The sequence below is a fragment of the Furipterus horrens genome, unplaced genomic scaffold (genome assembly GCF_987537825.1).
Source record: "Furipterus horrens unplaced genomic scaffold, mFurHor1.1.pri manual_scaffold_11, whole genome shotgun sequence".
In the NCBI taxonomy this organism is placed as follows: Eukaryota; Metazoa; Chordata; class Mammalia; order Chiroptera; family Furipteridae; genus Furipterus; species Furipterus horrens.
In genome coordinates, this window is record NW_028327181.1 from 91967842 (window position 1) to 91995772 (window position 27931).

At 43.5% G+C, this 27931-nt stretch overlaps 1 protein-coding gene across 1 annotated transcript in view; it reads left to right on the forward strand.

Moving 5' to 3' along the window:
* Positions 1–27931, forward strand: part of CEP112 (centrosomal protein 112) — a 307227-nt gene that overhangs the window by 259270 nt on the left and 20026 nt on the right. Inside the window, 1 exon segment of the mRNA XM_090290788.1 lies at positions 5307–5396. Within this exon segment, the coding sequence (XP_090146914.1) occupies positions 5307–5396 (90 nt within the window).

Sequence of the window (27931 nt, forward strand, 5' to 3'; positions counted from 1 at the left end):
TTATGAGGCTAAAAAAAAAAAAAAAAAGAAAGGGTGCTTGCTTAGAATGTGAAAAAAATTAAAAACCTGAATGTGAGCCATAAAGAAAAAAATTATACTGTTGTGTTTTGAATACGTTAGCGGCCTCTGCAGTAACTGTGGTCCTGGTTTTCTTTAGATCTACAGTACGACCCCATTCTCCGTTACTGTGAGATCACTAATAAAACTGTTTTGTGGTTTGTTATTCATCCTGGAAGGTCTGAATGAAGAAATCCCCTTCAAAGAAATCTTGACTGGCATTTCAGTTGAAGAAGACTTGTTACTTTTGTTAGTAGATTTAGCCCATTTAAAAATAAAATAAAATAAACCAGAAGCCAGAGTGGCCTCTGCAAATAGCCGGTGAGGCCACCCAGTAAAAATGTCACTCCGTGCCATTGTGTCGTCCTCCTCGGCCCCAAGTTCATCGCTCCTCCCCTGGGATGGGGCTCAGTCTTCTTGCTGCGCCCTCGTTGTTTAAGATGAAGAAAAAAAATAAGTCTACGCATCTGACATAAAAATAGTGAGTTTATTGCTTTTATTTCATTTTCCCTTAACTTTCAATTAGCAATAATAGAGAAAAAAAAATGCTGTTTTCGTGTGATTTTACGTGTCAAAGAGAACCTACTTATCAGAAAATATTGTCAGCATCCTTTGTTAACTGGTTTGAAGTGATGCTAAGCGTGGGAATTATCAGGAAGGCAATTAAGGTTTAAATGAGTGTCATCCTTCTTTCCCCTTTTTGGTCAGTGTCCCTTCACTGGCGTCGCAGGTCAGGTGCCATTTCTTGTGAACGGGTAAACCGATTTGGTGGAAGATGGTCTTTATCAAAATTTTATCATCTTAACAGATACTTTTTGACACAAATGTTTAAGTCATATCACATGTTTTAAATGGAAAACAGAGCATCACCATTAAAGGAAATAAATCCGGAATTTTACTGTATGTAAATTATATCTCAATAAAGATATAAATAAGCCTTCCCTCTCCAGTGATCTTCTCCTTAGGTCAATCTGTGAACATTCCACTCCTTGCTTCCTCCACTTTATGTCCAAAATACACATGGGGAAACCCTGCTTCATCCCTCCTCCCCACGGGATGATGAATGAATCATCTGTTTTCTCTGAAGTCAGATAGTAAATTCAAACCTCATGAAAGGAAGGATATGGCATTTTCATGTTTTTCTTAAGTAAGAAAAGCTTTACATTTTTTTACTTTTTATTATGGAAACTTTCAAACATACACAAAAGTCAGGAGACTCGTTTGCAGAACCCCCATCCACCCGTCACCCAGCTTCTCCGATTTTCAACAGTTTGCTGGGCTGGCTTCTTTTGGCAGCATCTTTGGGGCAAGACCCCCTCCCCCCCCCCATTTTTTTTTCTTGTAAAAGTGCTCAGCTATGCAGCCCTTGCTGCCAACAAGGCCCCCGCTGCCTCTCATCCAGCAGAAGCTCATCCGCTTCCTTGTTTCCTGACCACGGGGTGACCATGAGGATCCCAGTTTTATGTTTATATCGGGCAAAGCTTAATGCACAACCATTTGGGCTCACATGGGCTTTATCTAGTCCCTTTAAATAAGAGAACACTGTAACAGTCACGGTTCCCACTTCTCAGAGGACACATGGAGCATGTTCCATGCGACCCAACCAAGGAAAGAGTCCGCTTAGCCTTTGCCCCAGCAAACACGGCAGGCCCAGAAAAATGTGCCCGTAGGCTTTGCGTGAGGTCAGACACAAGCACTGGCCGAGACTTCACATCCCAAACCGGGGCAGAACGTCAGTGTAAAAGGCAAGCCTCACGTCAGTGAGAACCGGTTGGAACGCTCTTACGTAACAGAAAGTGCGGAAGCGAACCGAGTCTGAAGTTCACTCTGCTGACCTGGGTCCAAGCGGGTGATTCAGAAGGGCGACTTTCATACTCTTGATTCTGTGCTGATTTTTTGCAAGTAGATTTTTCCAAAATTTTCACAATCGAGGTTTTGGTAAAAATGGGGAAGTTGAGAGTTTGAAATCGTATCCCTGGTAAGAAGCTGGAGTATAGATATTCTGGGTTCTGAGCGGAAGACAAATTTGTGTGCTCAGACCCAAATGGGAAAGGGTAGTAGGGTCCTAAGGACCAGGTGCCAGAATAGACGCTCCCTCCCCACCCCCACACGTGGCTCTGGCTGAGAGCCTGGCCAAGATCAAGGTCAAAAAGGCTGTTCGTACTAAAACCCGGATTCCGGAAGCCTCTCTGCCTTATGCTTAGTACTGGCAACATTTTGATTACATCCTTCTTTATCATTATGGCACAGCATTATCCCCCTTCCAATGATGTTTCCCTTTATTAAGTAACTTTTTAACCACTTTATAACTGAAATGAACTTTCGTTTCATTCAGTCATTATTAAAAGGCATGTCTCTGCCATCATTTCTTGTTTGTTGAATGGATTCAGAACTACGAATGAAACCAGTTTTTGATAAAACTACACGTAATTCCCAAGTGCATGGCTTTACAGGTTGAGTGGTTCATTTGCATCATGTCTATACATTCTATGAGAATAGCATTGAGTATAATACACATATTTTCCTATTCTAAACAAATCAGATTATCCTTATCCCTTTTCAAGAGTGTGGTATACCCTCGTTGTTCCTGCCAAGCTTATTATGTCATCTACATTTTTCTTCTGGAAAGTGTCACTCTTTGCTCCTGAGCAGCACAGAGCGCTGGGCACAGGGCAGCATCCTGCAGCCAGCCGACCTGCATCAAAGGCAGGTTTCCCTGGGAGAAAAGAGCTGCCTCTTCAGTAATGATGCAAGTCAACACAGCATAGCTAAGAGATGAGGAATCATATAATTTAGCAGAATAAACAATTGTACTGTTCCAGTTTTATTCCCCCCAATGTTGGACATTCTGTTCTTTAATTATCTTGGGCTTTTCTCGGGAATAAACTAAAAGTTGTGATTTTTTTGGTGTCAAATTTGAAGTTTATTAAATAAAGAAGCCACAACTTAAAAGAAAGTTCCTGCTTATACTTATTGAGTAGTTGTGGTCGTTTTCCCATAGTCCTTAAGTCGAATTCTGAGACTGGAGCTCTAATGGCCTCATAATTTCTTAGAATCTGAGACCAGGAACAGCTGCCCATATAAGTGGTCATTTTCTTTCCTCTAGTACATTTTAACTTTTTAGAAAGAGGATATTATTTGGTTTCTCTTCAATTTATTTAAAACTGATTTTTAAATATATAGTAAAATAATTTCTAGGAATACTGCCTTCTCTGATTAACCTTAGAAAGAGCACGTCTTACACCTTTAGTTAAATTGAGCAAATCTGAAAAGTGGTGCCTTTTTAAAAAGCAAATGTAATTTCACTTCTATTTTGATAATATTGAAAAAACACGGTAAGTGTAATAGTGTGGAGAAAGGGTCAGCTCTAATTTCGTTGCCTGTCCTCTTGGAAACTGTTAGCCAGGGCCTGTAACCCTAGCTTCTCCTCAGACGCTTCCTGCCCTTCTGAGTTCTCACCAGTCCCCTTGGCTTCTTCCCCCTGCCTGCTCTGACGTGTGGGCATCACCCCAGGGGAATGTCCCATCTGCATCTCTGTCCTCTTGAAAATCCCAGACACTCAGATGGATCTAGAACTCCAGAAAAGGTGGAGAACCACTGTCTCTATGTAGAAAAGACTGTCATTGCATCGAAGGAATTTTTAAAGGACACCGACTTAGACATTTTGTCCGGGCTCCAGACGCACACTTCGCTACCCGGCATCCGCTTGGAGGTGTCATGGGCATTTCAAACCTAACGTAGCCCAGGCTGAGCTCCACATCGTCTCCCCGGCTGCCCCTCCCTCAGCCTTCCCCAACTGCATGCCCTTACCTGCTCAAGCCCAACCCTTGGGGTGTTTTGTTTTGTTTTGTTTTTTCATGCCCTGCATCCACACCTCTCCCCTGCTTTCCTGCTTCTGCACTTACCCCTCTTCAGTGCCTTCTCTACAGCAACCAAAGCAGCATCCTCCGCCACTGCCACCACGGCCACCACCCCACCACTGGTTTCCATCTACCTCTGAATAAAACCAAAAATTCTTCCCTGTCCCCTGAAGTTCCACGTGACCTGATGTGACCTGACCCTTGTTATGTCCCTCACATTGTTGCTCCCCTGTGCTCCCTCTCCATACCGGCCTTTGCGGTTTTGTCCCACGTGGTCCCACAGGGTCTGGGCACACACAGTGTCCCCTGCTTGGAAGTTCCTTCCTTCAGACATCTGTGTGTCTTGCTTTCTCCTTCTTCATATCTTTGCTCAGTGAGGCCTTCTTGGGCCATAAGTTTAAAAGTGTAACACCCCTCCCCCACCTCAGTCCAGAATATCTTCCCTTCTGGGTTTTTTTTTTCTTCTTCTTCTTCTGCACTAACCGCTGATATATATTATACTTACTATTTGCTTATTGTCTGACCTCGAATACAGTGTAAGTTCCATGAGAGCAGGGAGGATTTTTTTGTCTGTTTTCTTTCACTGCTCTTTCTAACCATAATTGGTTCTTGATGTATAGCAGAAACTCAACAGTCTTGATTGAATGAATTTTATTTTGAGAATTTGTCATCTTTGTAGTTATGAGCCCATGTTCTGCTCACTGTAAACTTCTGTGTGTTTTATCTATTCCATAATTATATCAGATTGTTTGACTGGACTCTGTTTCTTTTCTAGTTCACCTCTTTGCTTAAAATAGCAGTTGGTGCAATGATAATTATTGATCTTTTGTGGTTTATAACTTCCTCCTATTGACCTGACTTCTGTTTCCCGCTGCCACATGGCAGCCGAAAGAGTCCATCTCTGTCCGCTTCTTATAAGTTCCTCAAATTCTGCCCCACTCTCAGTGACTCAGAGAAATCCCTTTAAGGTCACTCTAAGTTACTCAAATTACCCTAGTATCATTTTGAAAAATGTCATGATGGTCCAATATGACAACCCTTAGCTGTCACAACACTTTTCAGAGTATAAATGTACCTTGCAGGCTTACCAATAGAGCTATTTTAATTAGCAACAGCTTTTGGCTTTATGGCATGCTTGTGGTTCGATGCTGGGAAGAAAGAGGTGTTTTTATAAAAATAAATTAACACCTGCAAATGTGTCTGTTTTATAAGTTTGGAATTATTTATACTAGTTATTCCTAAAGTGGAAAGCATCTGGGCCTGACACTTAAACCCCGCGTTTGTTTGCTTGAGCTCTGTGGGACAACGGTGATAAGCTAGAGAGCAGTTTTGAATGCCAGTTCAGGTGCTCATTTTTAATGCTAACGTGTGTATCACACGCTGTCGCAGGCTCTGCAGGATGAACTGGAAAACCGCTCTAACCAGGCACGGTGTGCAGAGAAGAAGCTGCAGCACAAGGAGCTGGAGGCGCAGGAGCAGGTACGGTTGGTCTGCGGGCCTCTCCCTGCCGGGGAGCTCGTGTGTTTCCTGTCTGCGCGGGCTGCTTCGGCTGAGCCACACAGAATGCTCCTCCCCGGGTCGGCATGAGCAAAGAGACATATTACCTCACCAAACTGTAGGTCAGGCAGGCTCTGGGCAGAGAGCCTCGAGGCCCTGACTGGCTTCTCGGACATGCTCGTGGCTCTTCCCTGTGTCAACTTCATCCTAAAAGCAGTTCCAAGGCATTTCATGCAGACCTCGTAATATCCAGAGGCAGAAAGGGACTGTGTGCTTCTAGGGACCCCTTCTGCAGAGTAAGGAGACCTTTCCCAACACACACACACACACACACACACACACACACGCACGCACACACATACAGACACACCTACATGTCTCCTTGGCCAGAACAGGCCACCTGCTCCGCCTGGCATGTCTAATCCCTGGCAGGAGGACTGAGGGTACGAAAACCAGCCCAGACCAGTCAGGATCTACCTGCTGGTAGTGGAAGTAGGAGGGGAAGGGTAACCGGGACAAGGATGAGGGGAACGAATGGTACGTATGTGGCCAACACTGTCTGTCACGTCACCACATTAAAATAGAGGGATGTCATCATACGTAGAAATTTCCTTAGAAGCACATTCTTTTGAATTCTAATTTTCTTCTCTTTCTCTCCATTGTATTAATCATATAAGTGTAATATAACTAGAATAGTCTGGCTATGACCATAGCTAAGGACCTATTTCATTTTCAGATGACAGGATTGTTTTTATTTAATTCTCCTGGTTATAGTGACTATTCTTTGTGCTAATTTTGACAGCTTAAACTAAAAAGTCCACAATGTATCAATAAAGATCACAAATCTCAGTGAAATCTTTTATAAATGCATTTTCTCAGCCGCTGGATAAGCATTGTTAACATTCTTCTAAGTGCCACCAATCCTTTTGCACGGAAACTGCCACAGGTATTGAGAAATGTTTTTACATTGTCCCATAGTAAATTCAGTACAAGAGTGCTCAGTTAGGTCATTTTGACCTTGTGGGAAGAGTCACCTTGGAAGTAAGGCCCGTAGGGAAACTTTTATCATCTCTGGAGATGTTTGCAAACAGGATTTCAGGGTAAAGGATTGCACGCAAGGGCAGACATAAGCACCTAGAGATGCTGAGTATCAATTCTTACGGAATTTATGACCTCTTATAATTCCTTCCTACTCTGTGATATCTACCCAGCATAATTATACATGTTATGAATATATCATGTATATTTGATATGCATAAATATGCCTATGCAGGTCGTATATAGGGCCTATGTCATACAGTTGGTAATAAGGTCACAAAAGACAATGCTAGAATAAAAAAATCGATAACTACACTTTAGCAAAGGCCTACAAGATAACAACGTTAGTTTGTATATCCTGATGACCACTGCGTAAGGCTAGCGTTACCGTCCCTGCGCCCCGGAGAGGTTGAGGAACGCATCCAAGGTCACAGAACTAGTAAACAGTGCAGGTGGAGTCAAACCCAAGTTTATCTGAATTCCAAGCCTTTGCTCCTTTTGTGGCACTTGTTAAATCACATCTCTAGTGCATACAAAAAGCGGCATAGCAGTGACGGGAAATACATTTATCAAGGACGGCAGGAAAACAAACATGCTGCCCCAGACACCTGGCCTGGTAGCGTGAGCCCTCCGTGGGCAGAGAACGGCAAGCTGCAAAGGATGTAAAAGCAGAGCAGATGTGGCCACAGATGAAAACGCCTCCTTACGTGGCAGTGCGCTGGCCAGGGGAGTGGGCAAGTTTCATTGTCACCGAAGGTCAGGATGCTTGTGGCTACAGAAGACAAACTTCTTAAAGGCAGGAAGCGGTGCCCCCCGGAGAACGGGGCTTCTCCAGTCGTGATAAATATGACTTAAGGTAAAACTTTGTTCACGTCACTCTAATTCATGGCAGAACTTCACAGAGAAAATTCCATGATATGTCGAGAGTGGGGAAATGAAGAAATCCCAAATGAACAATGGGGAAGGATTCAGGAGTCACTTCCGTCTTTTTTTTTTTTTTTTATTGACTTCTTTTTGATGATCAAAGTTGCTTTCATCTTTGTGGTGACAATAGCTTTTTAGACTATTTCTTACAATATTTCCTGATATCTCCTATTAGGCTACAAGTTTACCAAAGAAATGTCAGGAAATACTCATGAGTAAAGCTGAATATTTCATAATCTTTGCAACTATGAAAATATTGGGTTCTTTCCACAAGATCCTAGGGTGTAGTTCAAAAAAAAAAAAAAAAAGCCACTGTTTCAACAAAACTGAAGAGCAAATAACGGGCACTTTATAAATACTGCTCATCTATATTTAATTTAACTTTTACTTCCAATCTCAGTTTGACCTATGCCCCCTTTCAATGTGTGAGACTAATAGAAGTATTGTCCTCTGCGTTTTTAGGGTTGGCTCCTGCCTGAGCTTACTTAGGGTATTTAAAATCGTGACATTTTCGTATATGATTTTCTTTTCTGTGTCTGTCAGAGCAACTGCAGTAACAGCCACTGCCTGGCAGGAGCCAATCAAGCAACTGGAATGTGTGCAGATCGGCTTCCTGAAACTTCCTTCTCTTTCTTTTCAACTGAATATTATTATCCCGATGCTCCTTGCATAAGGAGTCAGAATTGAAACTGGCAGAATTACAAAAGACAATTTCCTGGGCTTCTTTTTTTAACTTGCTTTAAAAAAGGAAAGCTTAAACTGTTTCTGTTTTTCATTTAAGAAAAATTCCTATGTTTTGATTCTATAAAAACAAAAAATGAATGAGGCATTTTAAAAGTTGTGTTTTTAATTAAAAACAAAAAGCTGCTTCTCATCAGGTCTTGATGGGTGGTATCCTCACTGCCCACCCCTTGCCTCAGTGCCATCAGCTCTCCTCCCGCCTGCCCCTTGGCAGGTCCGTCAGCACCGCACCCAGAGGAGGCTTGCTCATCACAGTTATGAAGGGTTAATTTGCTCCTTCTGAGGTTCAAGATAACCCAGGTAAAATTAGAAAACTCTAGTTTTCTCTCTGAGTCAGCCTTACGGAAACATGGTCTTTCCTGTAGTCCATCAATAGTAAACGAATTAAAATTCATCATGAATTTTATCTATACCAGGAGTTACTAAGATCTAATTCCAGATAAGATCTGAGCAAGAATCCCATAATTGCAGCAAACAAGAGGAGATGATCAGAGCTCTGATCCAACTTCCTCATTGTGCAAGGAAACTGAGTCATCAGGAAAGGATGTGACTTTCCTAACACAGTAGTGACAGATCCAGGGTAGGACCCTCCTGTCTGCGTGGTATGTGGGCTGCTCACTCTCAGCATATTATATTTTCCACTCCATTGAACGCTATGTAAAATGGATATTTGTTCAGTTTCAGGGATGTGTAAAACTAAATCTCATTTTCTGGTGGAAACAATGTTTCATTATTCACAATAAGACTAAGTAATTTGCTAACCCCAGCCAAGATAATTTGGTCTCTGAAATTATAGAAAAGACAAAAGAAAAGAAACAGTCTAAAAATTCACTTGGTATTCTTCACACTGTACAAAGTATGTATTTGTCACAAAAGCACTAAATAATATCAGATTTTAACCTAATATAATGTACATAATAGTATACCTATAACAGAACCCCTGGTTAGAACTAGGTTTCTTAAATTTTGAAAGTATTAATAGCTTTGATGATATTGATCACTCAGTTTCCCAGATTATTTTAAATAAGTTGGTGAGGACAAAACAGTAAGTCAGAGATCTCCGAGGAAGTAAAATGCAATGCTATGCGCCCTGTTTATTCAACTTCCGACAGGCATGTGGGGCTAGACCGTGGCAGGTACCGAAAAGACACAAAGGTGGGTAGGTTAGAGAGGAGTTTATCATCCCCTAGAGCGGAGGAGACACGTATAAAATGTAGACTCCAGGTATGGAGTTGAGGGGGGTTCTTGTTCTTCTTCATGGCTTAGAGCTCAGACTCACGAGATGTGGGAGGAACACAGCGTTGGTGCTGCCCTCCATCCCCTCTGACACCCATGAGAAAGGAAGCAGAGGATCTTCAGCTGGTGACAGTTAGGGTCCCACTGCCCAGGCAGGGCTTGGAGCTTGCTGACACGCAGGCATTCCAAGAGCCTGCGGTCCTTAAGGGAACCGACCTTTCTGGGCGGTCAGAGGAGGGGCAGCGCCTCTGCTAGCCTTCTTGGGGGCCACCTGGGCTTTCGCCTTCTCTTGTTGCCCAAGGCCGCACCTAGAGGCAACCCCGGGCCTCCTGGCCAGTGTGTTTTAGCAGCCCGCTGCTTTGATTGTGCATCTTTTTTGGTGCATCCCGGTGTGAAGGGTCTGGACTGTGTAGGCACGAGCAACCCATAAACTGTATTTTAAGACTGTATAAAGGACTCCTGGTCAAGATGGAGACATGCGTAAACACACTGCACCTCCTCCCACAGCTACATAAAAAATTACAAGTAGACTACAAAGCAAATACATGTCACCCAAAACCATCAGAAAATAGAGCTATATGGAAGTCCGACAATGAAGGATTTAAAGAAGACTCAGTCATCCAGACAGCTAGGAGGAACGGAGCTGTGGAGAGCGGTGGAGAGGCACAGAGAGGCAGCAGAACGGACAGTCCCGTGTGTGAATACATGCGGTGGATAAAAACCAGGAGGGATACCTCAGGAGTGAGGAACCCAGCCCCACACCAGACCACCCAGCAGCCCAGGGTGCCAGCACCAGGAAGATAAGTCCCCATAAGTTCTGGCTGTAAAAACCAGTGAGGGTTGGGGAGGCATAAAAAACTGACAGATTCTCAGGAGGCTTCTCTTAAAGGACCTACATGGATTCAGGACTTATAGAGAACCTTCCCCTTACCCATCCCCCCGCTGGGATTCAGTGCCAGGGCAACAGCTAGAAGGGCACAAGTGTAATATGGGGAGAAAGTGAAGTGACTAGAAACAGGGTGAGCGCTGGCAGACAGCTTCCTCCCAGGTAAACCTCCAGAAGCCAGGCAGCAGCACTGTCCCCTCTCTGAGCCCTCCCCTCTCCCAACCAGAGCCACAAAGCAGTGAAATGGGTTGCCCTGCCCTGGCCATCACCTAAGGCTCTGCCCCACACAATTTACAGGTCCACTCTTCTACAATAGGCCACGCTACTAAGACAGGGAGTCAAAGCAGCTTTGCCTAATATACAGAAACAAACACAGGGAGGCTGCCAAATTGAGGAGGCAAAGAAATATGGTTCAAATGAAAGAATAGAACAAAACTCTCAAAAAAGAATTAAACAAAACTGATATAAGCAACCTATAAGATGCAGAGTTCAAAACACTGGTGATCAGGATGCTCAAAGAACCCATGGAGCATGGCAACAGCATAAAAAAGACCTAGGCAGAAATGAAGGTTACATTTAGTGAAATGAAGAAAAATCTACAGGGAACGAACAGTGTAGGGGGTGAAGCCCAAATTCAAATCAACAATTTAGAACATAAGGAAGAAAAAAGCGTTTAATCAGAATAAGAAGAAAAAAGAATTTTTAAAAAAGGAAGCTAGACCAAGGAACATCTGGCACATCTCCAAACATACCAACAACCAAAGGAGATGCAAGAAGGAGAACAGGAAGAGCAAGAAATTGAAAACTAATATGAAAAAATGATGAAGGAAAACTTCCCTAATTTGGTGAAGGAAATAGACATACAAATCCAGGAAGCACAGAGAGTCCCAAACAAGTTGGACCCAAAGAGGACCACACCTAGACTCATCATAATTAAAATGCCAAAGGTTAACAATAAAGAGAGAATCTTAAAAGCAACAAGAGAAAAGCAGAGAGTTACTACAAAGGAGTTCCCATAAGACTATCAGCTGATTTTTGAAAAGAAACTTTGCAGACTAGAAGGGACTGGCAAGAAGTATTCAATGTGATGAAAAGCAAGGACCTATAACCAAGATCACTCTACCCAGCAAAGCTATCATTTAGAAAGGAAGGGCACATAAAGTGCTTCCCAGACAAGGTAAAGCTAAAGGAGTTCATCACCACCAAACCATTATTACATGAAATGTTAAAGGGGCTTACTTAAGAAAAAGAAGAAGATCAAAACTTTGAACACTAAAATGGCAACAAATTCACAACTGTCAACAACTGAATCTGAAAAAACGAACTAAGCAAACAACCAGAACAGGAACGGAATCATAGATATGGAGATCTCCTAGAGGGGTATCAGCAGGGAAGGGGAAGGGGAAAGTGGGGGAAAAAGTGCAGGGATTAAGAAGTATAATTGGTAGGTACAAAACAGACAGGGGGATGTTAAGAATAGTAAAGGAAATGGAGAAGCCAAAAGAATTTACATGCACAACCCACAGACGTGAACTAAGGGGGGAGATTTCAGGAGGGAATGGGGGTACCAGGTAGAGACAGGGCAAAGGGAGAAAAATTGGAACAACTGTAATAGCATAATCAATAAAATATATTTTAAAAAGATAATAAAAATTAGAGAAGAAATATATATATATATATATATATATATATATATATATATGGCAAATATATAACAAGAAGCCAGTCATACTTAACATTTCAATCACAGCTTTGCAGCAACCCACCTTATACTGAGGCCTAAACACAATTCATTTCAAAGAGAATCTAGAGAGCAAAGATGGTCTCAGAGATGACTGCCTGTACTGGGGGAGGGGGCTGTCCCAGAGACGGCTGCCAAGACACAGGGGTGGGGGGCAGGGGGGCAGGAAAGGCTTCAGGACGAGTGTGATCCAGTGGGGAAGACTGCTGGTTCTCTGTCCGCCTTTGTCACTACTAGTCAGTGGGCAAGTCACTTAACCTCTCCACATATCAGTTTCCTAAAATGTTAGAATACCTTCCCACGGGGTCCATGTGAACAGCAAAACAAGAAACTCCAAAAACTACAAACATAATGCAGGTACAACGTGTGTCGCTGTTATTGTTCACAGAGGAGAAGGGGACCTGGGAGCTAGGTACCAACAGGAAGGAAGGACATTGGAAACAGAATGGGAGTTTCATTCATTTCAGCCCTTAAAACAACAAACAAAGAGGCCTTCTGCTTGACTGTTGGTGAACAATCTTGGAGGCAGCGCTCAGGGATTCGGTCATTGGTCAGAAAGCAGCTGTCAGCATTGAGGGTTGTTTTGTGTTTGTTTGTTTTTTCTTTACCTGGGTAGCGTTAACTGATTGCATTTATTTTAGAAAGATTAACGTGGCAATAGAAGATAAGGTGAACAAATGGTGCAAAGAGACAAATTCAGGGCTCCCATCAGCAGTCACAGAGAAATTGGGAAGGCTTGAACTGCGTACAGACAGAGGTCCTTCCATTGCTTCGTTTTACCGCGCTTCACAGATGTGTCTTTACAAACTGAAGGCATGACCCTCCGCCAGCAAGAAGGTTACTGCGCCCTTCATTGTGATGCTGGCTTTATTGCAGGGGTCCGGAACCAAACCCAAAATATCTCTAGGCTATTCCTTTATTGTCAAAGGGAGTAGAAAGAAAGGAATGGATGTGAAGACTCACTTAAAATTCATGCAGATTTAGGGGGCAAATGAAAAAAGAAATATGTCAAAAATCACACCAAGTTTTTGAAATGGATAAGTCGGCATGTCGTGGACAATGACAGTATCATTCTTTAGATGTTGAATCTGAGATGCCAGCCTCAAGACATTCATCTGGAGACATGGAGTTGAAAATCTGGCTCTAGAACTCAAGGAAGAGTGACCATGCCTGGATCATCTTGTGGGGACACAGCGAAAGCATGCGGATGTGCATGACATTGACAAGGAAGAGCAGTAGAGAAATAAGAGGGCCCCTGGCAGACCCAGAGGCAGGACCACGTCCAAGGGCCCAGAGGTGTAGGGGAGGATGCAGAGAACTGAAAAGGAATGAATGGTCAGGGAGGAAAGAGCAGAGGCAGAGGATTTGTCACGAAAACCAGAGCTAGAAGCTTCCTACCAGACTTCAGGCCCTTGAGGGTAAGGGCCCTACCTGTCATCTTCACCCACGAGCCCTTGTAGGGTGGCACCCCTCTGTGAAGCCTGCTGCCCTGAGCCTCGCCCCGCGTCCCTCTTTCATTTGTGCTGTCGCATCGCTTTCTGTGATCTCCATCCAAGGCTTGCCCATCCGACCCCCGCGAGAGATGCATGCTCCTGGAGGGTGGGCTCCTGAGCAGCGGCTGTCCTATCAGTCCTTGTGTCTCAGCGTTTAGCCTGGTGCCTGGCCTATGTGGTACTCAGTGAACTCACAGAAGGAAGAAAGTCGGGAGAGAGGGAAGGAGGGAGGCAGGGAGGACTGCCTGCATCACATGCCCCAGGGAGTTTAAGGACGAGGCCACCGGACTTGGGTGATTACAAATCCCTGTATTGTACCTCCCAACCATACTCTAAATAGAGTTTTTCTAAATGTGTTCTTTCTTGATTAGTCTTCTGTAAAGATAAGTATTGTAGACCGTCTTTTATAATTTTCATCCGGGCAGGGCGGATCCCTGAGCCTTCTCCGGCTCATCTGTGGTTCTCGGCTTTTCCCCAGATGCCGCGAAACTGAGGGGTTGTACACCAGGGCAAGCAGGACCTCTCCTCTTTTTTCCTTCAATAACTTTTTCCAGCTTTATTGAGGGATAATTGATTTGTAATTACTTAAAATGTGCAACGTGATAAGTTGATAATACATTGTGAAGTGATCGCCACAATTAAGTTAATTAACACATGCATCAGCTGATATAATTACTTTTTTGTATGTGGTGGGAATACTTAAAATCCACTGCCTTAGCACATTTCAAGTATACAGTACGGTATTATTAACTATAGTCCTCATGTACATTAGACCCCAGAACTGTCTTATGACTGGAAGTTTGTACCCTGGGACCAACATCTCCCCATTTCCCCATCCTCCACCCCTGGCACCCACCATTCTGCTCTGTTTCTACGAGTTCCACTTTCTTTTTAAAAATTTTTAAATCCCACAATGAGTGAAATCCTCTTTTTCTGTCAAGTTTATTTCTCTTCTTGTCATATCCCCTGGTTTCTTCTATGCTGTTGCAGATGCCTCATGGCCCACCTTTCTGCTCTGGTCTAAAACCACAGGTTCCCCTTCGAAACCTCTTCCACAACGTGCCCCCAGAAGGCCAGAGCGGGAAGGACACCAACAAAGTCCTTTATTATTTCTCCACTGATGAAGTTAGCATTCCCGTGCTCCTTTCCCAAGTTGCTGTCATATCGGTCCTTACGTCTCAGCATATAGCCTGGTGCCTGGTCCATGCGGCACTCAGTGAACTCACAGAAGGAAGAAGCTCGGGAGAGAGGGAAGGAGGGAGGCAGGGAGGACTGAAATTTGGTCCCTTTAGTAACAGTAGCTGTGGATAACGTCAGACATCTTGGGAAGCGCCGTAGATCCTTCTGCCCGTTACACCGTTACCGCTATTATCATTTGTATCCCAAAGAGTTTCTTTGCCGCCCACAAGGCCCAGTGCTTGGGGGGGGGGGGGGGCGGGGGGTGACATCAGTGTATGTAAAGTGGTCATTGGCTAGCACTGCTTATCCGTAAACCACCTCAACCATCGTCAAGAGGGACCAAGAGGGACCAAGAGGAAGAATGGTCTTTTACACATTTCCGAGCCTTTAGTTTCCATTTTCCGTAATGGATGTTAAAACTTCACAGTCTTAGCTGCCGTTGGCTAATGCATCTGCAGAGAAATCTATTTAAAAGTACTAACAGCTCAAAACTGTGTTTTTTTCCCAAAGCACATTATGAAAACAGGAATAATAATTGCAACAGAAATATAATTCAAAGACTTTTATTGACTTTTCATGTTTAATGGTTATTATTCTGGCTTGTTTCAAGTAATTTTAATAACCACAGTTTATTTACAAAATTCAGACTAATTCTTTTGTTCCTATGCCAACAAAATACGTTTGTTTCCAGACAGCTGGTATGATACATCATTCTAAAATCTGAGTTGCTATGAGGGATGCAACCACATTTGACTTGGGCCACATCTCATGGTCAATGAGAACTGAAATGCCCGTTTTCTGAAAAACACTTGAAGCGCGGTGTCAGGGACATGAGTGTTTTCATTAAAATATATCTCTCAACGCATTCCTTAGAAATCGATTATTCTAGTAGGTTTTAGTGGCAAAGCAAGTTAAACATTTGTACCCCAAACTGCCACCCAGAAAGTACAGGGCTATCACCAGGCCATTTAAAAAAAATATTTGAAAACGGCTCTTCTGGGGTGAATTTGCTGTGTGTTTCTTCATTGCTTTCTTGAGATCCTCTTTGTTTTGAACGTACGTCCCTGGGCTCGGGGTGCGGGGCGAGGAGGAGCGAGGAGGCAGGTCCCAGAAGCGCCCGCTACGTGTTTTCAATCCTGCACTTTGCTGACATATCAAATCCAAGTGTCAGCAAAGCACCCACGGCGTCACCGCAGCTGTTTGTCCATAAAGCATTTTCTGCATTGTTGAAGCGGCTCTTCCTCCAGGCAGTGAACACTGGGGGGGCGGGAAGCCGGGGGGTGGGGGCCGCAGCGTGCACTGGGCTGCGGGTTCACGGCCTGCCAATACCTGCCTGGGGCTGGACCCCATCTTTCACTCCTATGGTGAAGTAATGTGATAAGACAGCCTCACTTCTTCTGGTTTGATTTTTTTTTTCTCCCGATAGTTTTGGCTTTAATTTTAGTCTGTTTAAAAATTATTTTTGTAATCCAAAAGTGACTTCATACAAATGACTTACTCCAAATCAGTATGTTATGGAGGCACTTTAAAAAGCAGGGAAAGAATGCTTAAACCCAAGTTGCGTCCGTTGCTACCTTTTGCAGTAGGTGGACAAGCAGCATTATCAAGCACTAACCTGGGTAGGCGAATATAGCCTCCCAGGAAGATAAAAAGCAGACCGTGCCCCTGAGCAGCGTCCTCTCAAGGCTTACTTTTCTGGCAGCTACTGAGCACTGCCTCTCCAGGATGGAGTGAGCAGCTGGAAAGAGGCAGTAAAAGGAGAGAGAGAGAGAGAGAGAGAGAGAGAGAGAGAGAGAGAGAGAGAGAGATGGTAAAAGAGGGAGGGGTGAGTCAGCATGGTCACAAGGGAGAGATGTTTGATGACTATTTATTGTGCTTGTCACGTTCGGAGAAGAGTATCACATATCCTAAGATGCACCTCCTTGCAGTTAGTTCCCTCTCTACTCGAATCCAGCCAGAAAAGCCCTCCTTGTCCTGTTGAGAAAGGGCTATTTTAAGGTAGAAGCCATTGAAATTGTTTATTGTCAAACAGATGACAGAGCAGAGGTATTTCAGAGGCACCAGACGAGTATCAGTGTAATAATAAGGAAAGAAAAGTGATTTCTTTTTAATACAAAGGAAAAATTCAGACGTTTAAAAGGCCATTTGAATATACTTTCCATGAGATAACCTTTTGGATTTCCATACAGAATTCGAAGGCATAATTCCAGTTGGACAAAAATATAATGAAATGTTCAAGTGCGAAGAGTGACTTACAAATCACGCGGGAAAATCAGAACCAGGGAAGAATGTAGCATTATTGGCATGATTAAAATTTTATGAAACACGACACTTATTTGAATCAGACAACCTAATACCTACTCAGCTTTCAGCATATAGCCACGACATGGGAAACTTCTCCTCCAAGAGTTTCTGTTACTATAATACAAGAAAACAGGTCGTTTTAAAAGATCCGTATTCGGGTTTGTACGTGAGATTTATGCTCCGGTTTAATCAGAAGGGGCGAGGAGAGCGCTCTGTCGGAAGGTTTTTCTCATTTGTGATTATCAAAAGGCAGGGGGGAATTTGCAACAGGTTGGGTTGGTCTCGGCAGCCTTACACGGGGGCTGGACCGCTCAGGTAGGTAGCAACGCACCTGGGGGGGAAAGGGCGCAGCGGGCCGTCTCTGCCTCGGGCTCCGGCTGTGTTCTCGCAGCAGCAGCAGGAAGGAGTCAGTGTTCAGACAGGTGGTGCTTCAGGCCTGGGTCCCCTGCAGAGACAGGGCAGCAATTTATCTTGTTTGTCTACCTTTCAGCTTTAAGATTTTACTTGAATGAATGCCCTGGCAGAAAAAGAAAAACGGGGAAAATGGGAAAACTAGACTGAATGATTCCAAATGCTTTATTTTAGCCCAGAAGTTGTAGAGGTTACTTGCTTGACCCAATAAACAGAGGAACGTAAATAAGATGGTAACACCAAATGTGTCATGGTAACTAAGTGATAGCTCAGAGTGAGCTCTTTTCCTAAACTCCTGACACTTCCAGCATTTCAAGTCAATTCACCACGTATTTACTGAGTGCAGACTGTCCATCAGGTCCTTCATCGGCTCTGATACGTGCTGATGAACAGACCAAAAAAAGGCTTATTCTTATAAAAGTTACATTTTAATGACAGGTTTTTCATAGCCTTTTGCATTTCTATATAAATTTTATACTTGAATCGTCAATTTCTAATAAGCCTTCCAGTCCATGAACATAGTATGTCCTTCCACTTACTTAAAGCATTCTTCACTTCTTCTGTTACATTTTTATCGTTATATGTGACAATATCTTGCACATCTTATGTTAGATTATTCTATGTATTGGACATATTATGATGATATTTTATGGCATTATTTTAAATTTTTCATTTTCTCGTAGTTTGTACTGGCATATAGAAATACAGTTGACTTTTGTACAGATTCCCTTTATCACATTAATGAAGTTTCTTTCTATTCTTACCAAGAATCTTTTTTCTTTTTTAATATATAAACGGACATTCAGTTTTATTAAATGCCTCTTTTCCCACCTTTTGAGATAATTATATGACTCTGTCCTTTTTTCTGCAAATGCCGTGACCTTCATTGATTGATTTTCTAACACCAAATCAACTTGCATTTCTGGAATAAGCCCCATGTGATTATGATGACTTATTCCTTTTTAACCTTTTGTTGGATTTTAGTTTGCTAATATTTTGTGTAGCATTTTTACATCAGTGCCTCTGACTGAGATCGGCCTATAATTTTATTTTACTATTCTCACTGAATGTTGTTATCAAAGTTTGCAGACCTCATAAACTGGAGCACTCCCTCTTTATCTCTTTTCTGGAATAGTTCGTGTAATATTGATGATGTTTCATCCTTAAAATGTTTGGTAGATGAAGCCACCTGAGTGTGGAGTTTTCTTTGTTGAACGAGGATCGATTAATTAGAATAAGCTTTCTCTCGTGGTTATAGTGTTCAGGTTTTCTGTTTTAACTTCTGCATAATTCTCTGTTCTCTTTTTGGGGATAGAATTATATGTATATTAGACCTCCTAACTGTGTTCCCTATGTTCTGTATTTGTTCTGGATATGTGTGTGTGTGTGTGTGTGTGTGTGTGTACAAATATATATATATATATATATATATATATATATATATATATATTTAAATCTAGCTTCTAGTTCGCTATTCTCTCCTTAGCTGTGTCTAATACGCTATTAAACCCATTCTTAGTTTTGTTTATTATATTTTCCAGAGCTGGATTTTCTACTTAACTTTTTTTCAGTTTCCTAGTGTGTGCCAAAGTTCACAATATTTTTCTTATTTTGTTGAACGTACTTATCTTGGTATTTTCAAAATCTGGGTCTGATAACCATTATTTAGAGTTCACATGCATCTTATTTCCTTGGCTTTTGTTTCTCTTGGCTTTTGGTCATGTTGTCTTGCTTTCTTGTGAATCTGGCTCTTCTTGATTGAGTGCCAGATATTTTATATGGAACTTTATAGAAGTAATTTGAGATCTAGGATAATGTTAATTTTTTTTCCAGGGAGGATTTATATTTGCTTCTGGGTAGGCAGGTAGTAGTGGGACTCGCCATCTTGAATGACCTTAATCAGTTTTCAGAGACTGAGATGATTTGAAGCTACACTTCAGTTCTAGAAAGGGCCGGTCTGTTTCCAATTCACTCCTACTCCTAGGGTGTAGCCCTCTGGGATCATCCCAAAGCATAGGATTTCACCAGACACGCCCCTTTAGTGAGCCCTGGACTGCAATTTGTGTCTCCATGGCTCTTTTGTTGTGAAGCTAAGAGATCTGTTCAACTTCTCAGCCTCTCACCAACCACTCTAGAATTGGCAAAAGCCACTGTGTAAAAATGTCTACAAGTGCCAGAGTTACAAGCTGTCTTGATTTCTATCATTTCTAACATCTTAGTCCCATAATTCTTCCTTGCCTTGTTAGTTTCATACTTTGAAGCAGATTTGGGAGAGAAATATCTAAGCTTCTGTTACTAGAAGTGGGAATCCAATGTTTGCATTTCTGAGAATTGCTTGATCACATTCACTGCTAAATTTTTTCTATTGATTTTTAAAAATTTAATATGTAGAAATTTATTTTATTTTACATTGTTTATTAATGATTTGTTAGTTAAATAAGTTGTGAATACTTTCTCCCAGTTGCTTATCTTTTAACTTCTGTATTCAATATTTTTCTGAGAATTATTTTCCATTTTTTTCTTTATCGTTTCTCAACTTGCTCAGGAAGGTCCTCCCTACCCAAAGATTATGTAATACATTCTCTTTTATTTTCTTCTAGTACTGTTAAGAATTTTGTCTTACATGTTTAACTCTTCAATCCACCTCAGACTGACTGTTATATACTCTGTAGGATAAGGATGGTGGTAGACAGAATATCCTCCAGGGATGTCCGCTCTCTGATCCCTGAAATCTGAATATGTACCTTACATGGCAAAAGGAGGCTTTGCAGGTATAATTAAAGTTGCTAATTGGTGACCAGAAAATAGGGGAGTTATCTCAGATTATGGGAGCAGTGAGCCCCATCTAAACAGAGGGCTCCTTAAGGTTAGAGAACTTTCTCTGGCTGATGACAATAGATGTGACAGAAGGACAGGTCAGAAAGATTGCAAGTATGAGAAGGATTCAGTGTGGCACTGCTGATTCAGAGTTGGAGGGGACAGTATGAGGAGGTTGCAGGAGGCCTTCAAGGGCTGAGAGGGGCCCCCAACTGGCAGCCAGCAAGGCAGCGGCTGTGAGGAACTGAATTCTGCCCACAACCCGAATGAGTTCAGAAGCAGATTCTCCCCCTGAGCCTCCAGCTAAGTCCAGGCCGGCCAACACCTTGATTTTGGTCTTGTGATACCAGAGCAGAGGAACTAGCTTAGCCTTCTCAGACTTCTGAGCTGTATAACTATGAGATAATAAATCGATGTTTTCAAGCAACTAAATTCATGGTAATTTGTTACAGTAACAACAGAAAACTAATAACAGTGGTCTTACGTTATTAGTTCTGCTTCCAAAGAGGTAGCCAATTGTAGATATTATTTATTAACTGAGGTATTCTTCCCCATTTATTTGAAATGCTACCTTTATCAAAAGTCAAAGTTTCCATATATACATGAATTTATTTGGGACTTTGTATTCTTTCCTATTCACCCATTTCCTGTGGCAAAATGGGTCACATATTATGGTGCTTAAGAGCATGAACTCTGGGGAGGAGGGTACAAGGGGACTAAAAGGTAATATAAAAATAATTAAATAAATAAAGTTTATATTTTCAAAAAAGAGAATGAACTACGGAGCTATGGTGCCTGGGTTCAAATCCCAGCTCTGCCACTTCTGCTTGCTTGCTATGGTGCTTTGAGGAAGTTACTTTACTTTTTGCCTCAGTTTCCCTGCCTTGAAAATGGGTCAGTAGTAGTAACCCCCTCATAAAATTGTTGTGAGGATGATCCGTTATTACAAGTGAAACCCGTAGACATGTCCTAGCACATAGTAAATAGTGTCTGAAGGGGAAAGGCTCCCCTCCTCATCTTGTTTTAGAATTGTCTTAGTTACTCTTAAGCATCTGCACTTCCACAGAAATCATAGAATAGTCTTGCCAGCTTCCATTTTTTTAAAAAAAATCTCATTGGTCATGTGTTTGGAATTTTCTGAATTGGTCTGGAAAGAAGTACCATAATGGCAGCATTGCGTCTTCCCACTCAGGAACTCCATGGCTCTCTGCATTGCTTTAGGTCTTCTTTTGTGTCTTTCAGCATAATTGAAATTTATCATCTTACAGATGTTGTATAATTCTTGCTAAATTTACTTTCAGGTATATGATGACAGTTTTTTCCTTTTGTGGATTTTCTCTGTATCTTCTCCCAACAGTTATTGCTGATATTTAGAAAAGTGCTCCTCTCTTTTGTTTATATATATCCAGCCAACCAGAACTATTATTGATATTGCTTTTAATGATGTTTCAGCTCATTTCTTACATTTTCTAAGTAAATTTCCAGTTAATTTCTTAAAGCTTTCTAAGTTGGCAATCATGTCAATTATATCATTCCTAAATAAAGGTAATTTTTGTGTCTTTCCTTCCGCGGGTCACCCCTACATGTTGGTGCTGCCGCACAGACTAGGCCTATAGCTCAGTGTTGGGGAGCAGTGCTGAGAGACCGTGTCTTTGGCTTCCACTCACCTTTAATGGGGAGGGATCTTAGGTTTCGCTCAAGCGTTTGGTTCCTGAAGGTTTCTAATAGCTACTGTTTGTCGGATTTAGACACAGCACCTTCATTATTATTAGTTGTGTACGTGTTTCATCATAACCACTGAGACTCCTCTGAGGGCAGAGGATATATTATAGTTGGAATACAGACACACACGCATATACACATGTTTGTATGTTGTGTGTATAGTATATATCCGCCCCATAGCCAACTCTCACCGCAGAGAAGAGAGAGTCTATCTGTGTTGGTATAGGGAATTTCTAACACACAGAAAGCCTTAGAGTCCTCTTGCACATGTTAGACGATGCATCACTCCCTCCCAACTACACCTCTCGTCAATCGCAAAGTGACCTCCTGGGCCATTGGCACTACACTATCATGGGATCTCTTAGACACTGTGCAGAGGATGCTCATCTCTGAGGTGCAAAGTTCCCCCTGTGTAGGGAGTGAGAAGGTGCCTCTCCCCTTTCTGCATATTTATACTCCCTCCTAACTCCCCCCTGGAGCTCTTAAAGGTGGTCTCTCTCTATGATATGACCCTGTGGTCTGACCTTCAGATTCCTGGCCCTCTGACTACTGTTTTCGCTTTTGCCACCTGTTTATAGTATTTCCCTCTGACCAGCTGTGTACTGTTTGTTTTACCACCCCTGCCCAGCCACACAACCTCAACAGCCATCTGAGAAACGCATTTCCCTTTGGAAAGAGTAGCAGGCATTTCTTTATTTCTACCTTGCTATATTATACCTATTATATTTGCATTCTTTATTTCTTAAAATAGCAAGTTATTCTTTCAAGGACAGTAATAGGAGTTGACTTCCCAATTGTTTACACTGAGCTTGATCTTGGTACCTGCCCCAACCACGGTTGCCACACAGTGCTTTGCCCAGAGTGGGTGTCCAAGTGCCTGGTCAGTGAATAACCCATTCCATAAGTTCTTGGACTCTGAGTTGCCTGACCATCAGATTTACAGTTCTGAAGTAGTGTCTACTTACTTTACATTAACCTTTAGAAATGCTCAATTCTTGCTTAGGCATATGCTGGCCATGTTAAGTGAAGTGTGCCAAAAACGTATCATAGTGCATGTGAAAATTATGTTGGTTAACTGCTGCCGGCTCCCCTTCTTTGTGCACCGTGGCATTTAGGGGCATGGAAGTCGGGGGAAGGCGAGGTTCGCTTGAGGCTCAGAAAATGCATGATGTGTTTCAGAGTTGGCGATCGTGGGTATTTTGTTTTTAAACAAGTGACAAATAATAATAAAAGTGTTTGTGGTTGTCTATACACAGAGGTTGCCAGCAAACAGAAAACTTGCTGGGAATTTAAACTGAGGTTTTTAACATTTCAGCTGAGTTATAACAGAAAGTACAGGCCCCAAATAATGAGTTGAAATCCTGCCATTTAAGAAACCCTAGTTATGCTATCTGTGCAACCCTATTAGAGCATGTTTTCAAAATCACAGAACACAAAAGTTTTGACCCTCTTAAGTATCAACAAACTCGACGAAGCTATGCCTCCCTGAAGGGAGAAACAAGTGATTCTGAACGGGAGAAGGCTCTTATTCATTCCGCAAACATTAGCTGTACCTCCTGTGTGCCGGGCACCACTTGCCCTGGAGTGTCAAATGAGCCAGGTAGCCTTTCCCTGAAGGAGCTCCTCGCCTAGAGGAAGAGATTGTTGGCGTTAACTTTGTGAGTTTGCTGACCCAGGATAACCCTTCTTCTCCTTTTTGGGCCCATGCGTACAATCTCTTTTATTGACTTCTGGTCGTTCGCATTTCCCCTTATCGTCAGTAACCTCCTCTGTTTTCTGCTCTCTCTCTCTCCCACTTCTTGCAGCTATGCTTCTCTCTCTCCCGCCGTGATAGCATCTGTCTCCACTGGCGTCAGCTCTCATTCATCATAGTGGTCGCCAAATTTCTATCCAAGGGCATAACTGTTCCCCCAACTCAGGCTCTGCGTTTGTATCTGTGCAGTGACACACGGACCTGATACACCAGACTCTGGAGCCAAAAACCTGAGTCTTTAGGAAAAAAATTATGCTGCTACATCTAGATTTGTAGTTGGGGTTCAATGTCATAACAGATTTGAAAGGGAAGAGAAACTAGTCATTAATAATAGTCAATAGTGCCCTTGCTAGTATGGCTCAGTGGATTGGGCTCCGGCCTGCGAAGTAAAGGGTCACCGGTTTGATTCCCAGTCAGGGCACATGCCTGGGTTCCGGGCCAGGTCCCCAGGTAGGGGCATGAGAGGGACAACCGATTGATGTTTCTCTTACACATTGATATTTCTCTCTCTCTTTCTCTCTTTCTCCCTCCTTTCCCATGCCTCAATAAATAAATAAAATCTTTTTTAAAAAATAACAGGTGATAGTAATAGTTTCTCTTGATGCCTGGCAAGTCCGACTGGAACGCGATTACAGTGAAGAGAAAGGGTCAGCTGCCCCTCTCCCAGAATGTTTTGTTTCCCCTACCTACTTGCTAAAATCTGAAGTTGCAAGGGTAGGGGGGTGAAATTTAAGGTTTCAGGGAGCGGAACTTTATTTTTCAATTACAGACTTATTAATGCAAGTTATCCCTCACAATGTTCACTCATAAGAGTCTTTACCAAAAAAAAGTTCTGCTAGGTGAAAGTGGTGAGAAATGTGAAAATACTGAGCACCAGAATAGGGTAAGGAGGGGGCAGGGCATGGGGGTGGGGGAGGGGTGCAGGACGGAGAAAGGAGAGACTGGGAAAAAAGCATCACTGGACAGTTTGCTTGGTGCTGGCGTGGGAGCCAAAAAGAGCCCGTCCAGAATCGTCTTGGGCTAACAGTGGCACTGACTCCTACCATAAACCGGGAGCACTGAACTGTAAGAAGAGAGATTATTCAATTTGAACACAACTGGAGAGGAAGGAAACCTTCCTTCTTCCATCCCAGGAAAGCAGCGAAAGGAGGTCTGACTTTGGGTTGTTTCGGAGAGCACTTCGATTCCCTTTCAGCCTGTGTAAGCCCAGGAATACTGCCCCCCACAGCCGCACGCAGGCAGGCGGTCTTGCTCTGCCCTCGTGGTCATGAACGATGCGGACTTGGAGCATGTAACTACAAACAGAGGGTTTTCCAGGTGGGGGAGCGGAGCTCTGGAGAGAAAAACTCTGAAATACAAGTCACTGGGGTAATAAGTTCTCTTGGATGTGGGTAGAAAGTTCCTGACTGAGAGCGGAGGGCTTACCACGTCTATTGAACAGCTCAGCATACCTGAAGGGCCCGGGGGAATAGTCCTGGAGCAAGCCATAGATGTGTTTGACATGGGAAATGTTTATAAACTGAAAACAAAATAACAACAACAAAAAAAACCTGGCCCTGCCGCCAACTTTTAGTTCATTGAAATGGAGTGGCTCCTGTTAAGAATGGTGTGCCGGGCGCAGGCCCCACGCAGGGCGGTGGCTGAATCCCCGGCGGCACAAGGCCCACGTGGACTATGCGACGGCTTCTTAACTGAGGGTTTTGTTCTTCCTGGTCCTTCAAGTTTATTTCATCTTCTGTCTGCCAGTATTAACAAACTGATCTTAATCCTGTCTCCATGTTTAACTCAATTTATGAAATCTAAAATATACCTTGACCTAAACTCAACCACCACCCTAACTACAACTGCTTATTTTTAGTCTCTGGGAGGTTCCTCTCAACATACCCGTGTTTTGTTCTTTTTGCATTTTGGTTAGGAATGTTTTTAAAATGCTTATCCATAATATAATAAGTTATAGAGGTATAAGACAAAGGGATATGGGATTTTAGAGTTTAGGGAGATTTTAATTGTTTTCCTGTCGTTTTGTTTGGTTAGTTGGGATTTTTATTTGTCGTTTATTTGCGGGGTTGCTTTCTAGCGCATCAGGGTGGGACCACAGTTTCCGTCAAGCCTGTAACGTAGACCGACTCAGAAAACAGCATTTTCTTCCCCCACCCACTGCCCCGAAGTTGTGATTACTCTGTAATTCATTGGGTTTCTACATTTTGTTCCCTGGACATTTTCCCAAGCTTGTTCAGCCATTAGCCTTCTGGACTTCTGGGTTTAAGTACTGTCAGGTCAGATTTAAATCATGTGTCCATCATTGTCCTCAATTTAAGAAGCATTATAGAGGTCACGGCATTGCTACAAAGAAGGTGGCACTAATCCCTCACTTGCCGAAAGGGAACGCCACGGTGTGCATTACACCGGAGGCCCCGCCCCAGCAGCCAGAGCCCGGGGAGCCACTGCGCGCGCGTCCCCCCCCCCCCCCCGCGCGCTCGCGCTGTGCGCTTCCAGGGACCGGGAGTACAAAACCAGATGTAAGCTATTTTTCAATACTCCTCTGACTTAACATTAAATTTCCCTTAGACCAGATGCCAGTGTTTAAATAATATCCTGAAGGATCCAAAGAGAAGGAATTACTCATCGTGTTTCATTCATATAAAACCTGAAATAAAGGGGAGAAAAGTACTGAGAAACCAAACTACCTTGAATATGCCTGGCTGGACTGCAATAATGGGAGAAGAATACTGTCTCACTTCTGAAAGCTCAGAAATGAAGGGCTCTTTTTCCTTAATTATCAGTTGAACATCCCATTATTGATCGATGCTCTTTAGTAAAACAAAGGCAAACCCGTCTAACTTCTCCGGCAAAGCAATTCGGTATGTTTTCAGGAGATTGGGCAACACTTGCTTTCAAGTGGTTCCGTCCTTTAGTCACTTCCATGGCGTTACTTTATCGATTTATACCTTGCTCTCTGCAATTAGTGCTTTGGTGGCGTGCGTCAGTTAAGACACATAGCAAATCACCAAACCCCTGGTCACTGGATCAAGTTATCCTCTGTAGCTCCTGAGGTTTGCCAGACCCTTCAGCAAGCACCAGGCCATCGGGTCCTGAATCACAAGGGGCCAGGCACCGGAGACCGTCAGCAAGGTCAGCTGCTAGGTACGCGGGTCCCTTGTAAGAAAGGAGCTGTGCGGAAAGGGCTCGCACACAAGGTAAGACAGAGATCCGGCACAGGGTGAAGGAGCATGAGTTTGTAGTTGACCCCGTCAGGACAGTGTCTGTGTTATTGTTGCTGACTTTCTGCAGCAGCAGAAGAGAGCAGGTCGGGGGAGCATCCGGAGCTGGGGTCTGGCCCGGGGGACCCAGCAGTGCAGGAGGATGGTGTAGGAAGTCTAGGTTAAGTCAGCAAGGGAGTCCATCAGGGAACGAACCTGTGAGTTTGGAAGCAGGGAGGCTTTGAATGACCAGGGTTGTAGCACAGATAGCAGTGAGGGGGTAGCAGGGGAGTTGGGGAGGTGCCAGTTGGTTTGGGGTGGGGGCAGATGTCAGGGCAGGATGATCCAGTCCAGTCGGTAGGGTGTGGCAGTTTCAACAGTGGCCATTCCTACACTGCTGGCTGGTTAGCGGGGCCGGCTCTCTGGGTGCAGAGTCCAGGCCCTTGGCAGAGCATCTCAGCCCCGGTCACACAGCCCATCAGAAATAACTGGTTGAAACTCACACTGGTTCAAACAAGAAGAATTTTTTGGTTCATGTAACTGAGAAGTAGTATTGGCTTCAAGGGAGGCTTAATCCAATTACTCAAATTATGTGACCGAACGCCAGTTGTCCCGTCTCCATGTTTTCGCCGTTTCCTTATTGTTGGCGCCCTTCCTGCACGTCACGCCCTTGTGGCTGCAGGATGGCTGCTAGCGGTTCCGGGGCCTGGGTTTCAGGCTCAGGTCAGCGAGGCGGAGGGCACTTCTCTCTGCTGCAGCTCGTGCAGGCGTCCTAGGGGCTTTGAGCAGTGGGCAGGGGGAACGCAGTCCCTTCGTGCGTGGGAACTGGGCCGGTGAAGCGAAGCGTCTCCTGGGCCCTGGGGACCCGAGGCCCCAGGTCTGCAAGAATAAGAGGAGCCTAGCTATCTCCAGCTGCTGGGCCGACACTGCTAATGTCCCACCAGCCCTGCCCTCCTGTCTCAGCAGCTTGTTAGGCTGGGCTGGCAAATATAAAGAAGACTGAGTGTCACAAGCAGAGTAGGGGTGAAAAAGTCCGTGGTGAGGAATGGAAGTCGCTAAAATGGAGGTGGTA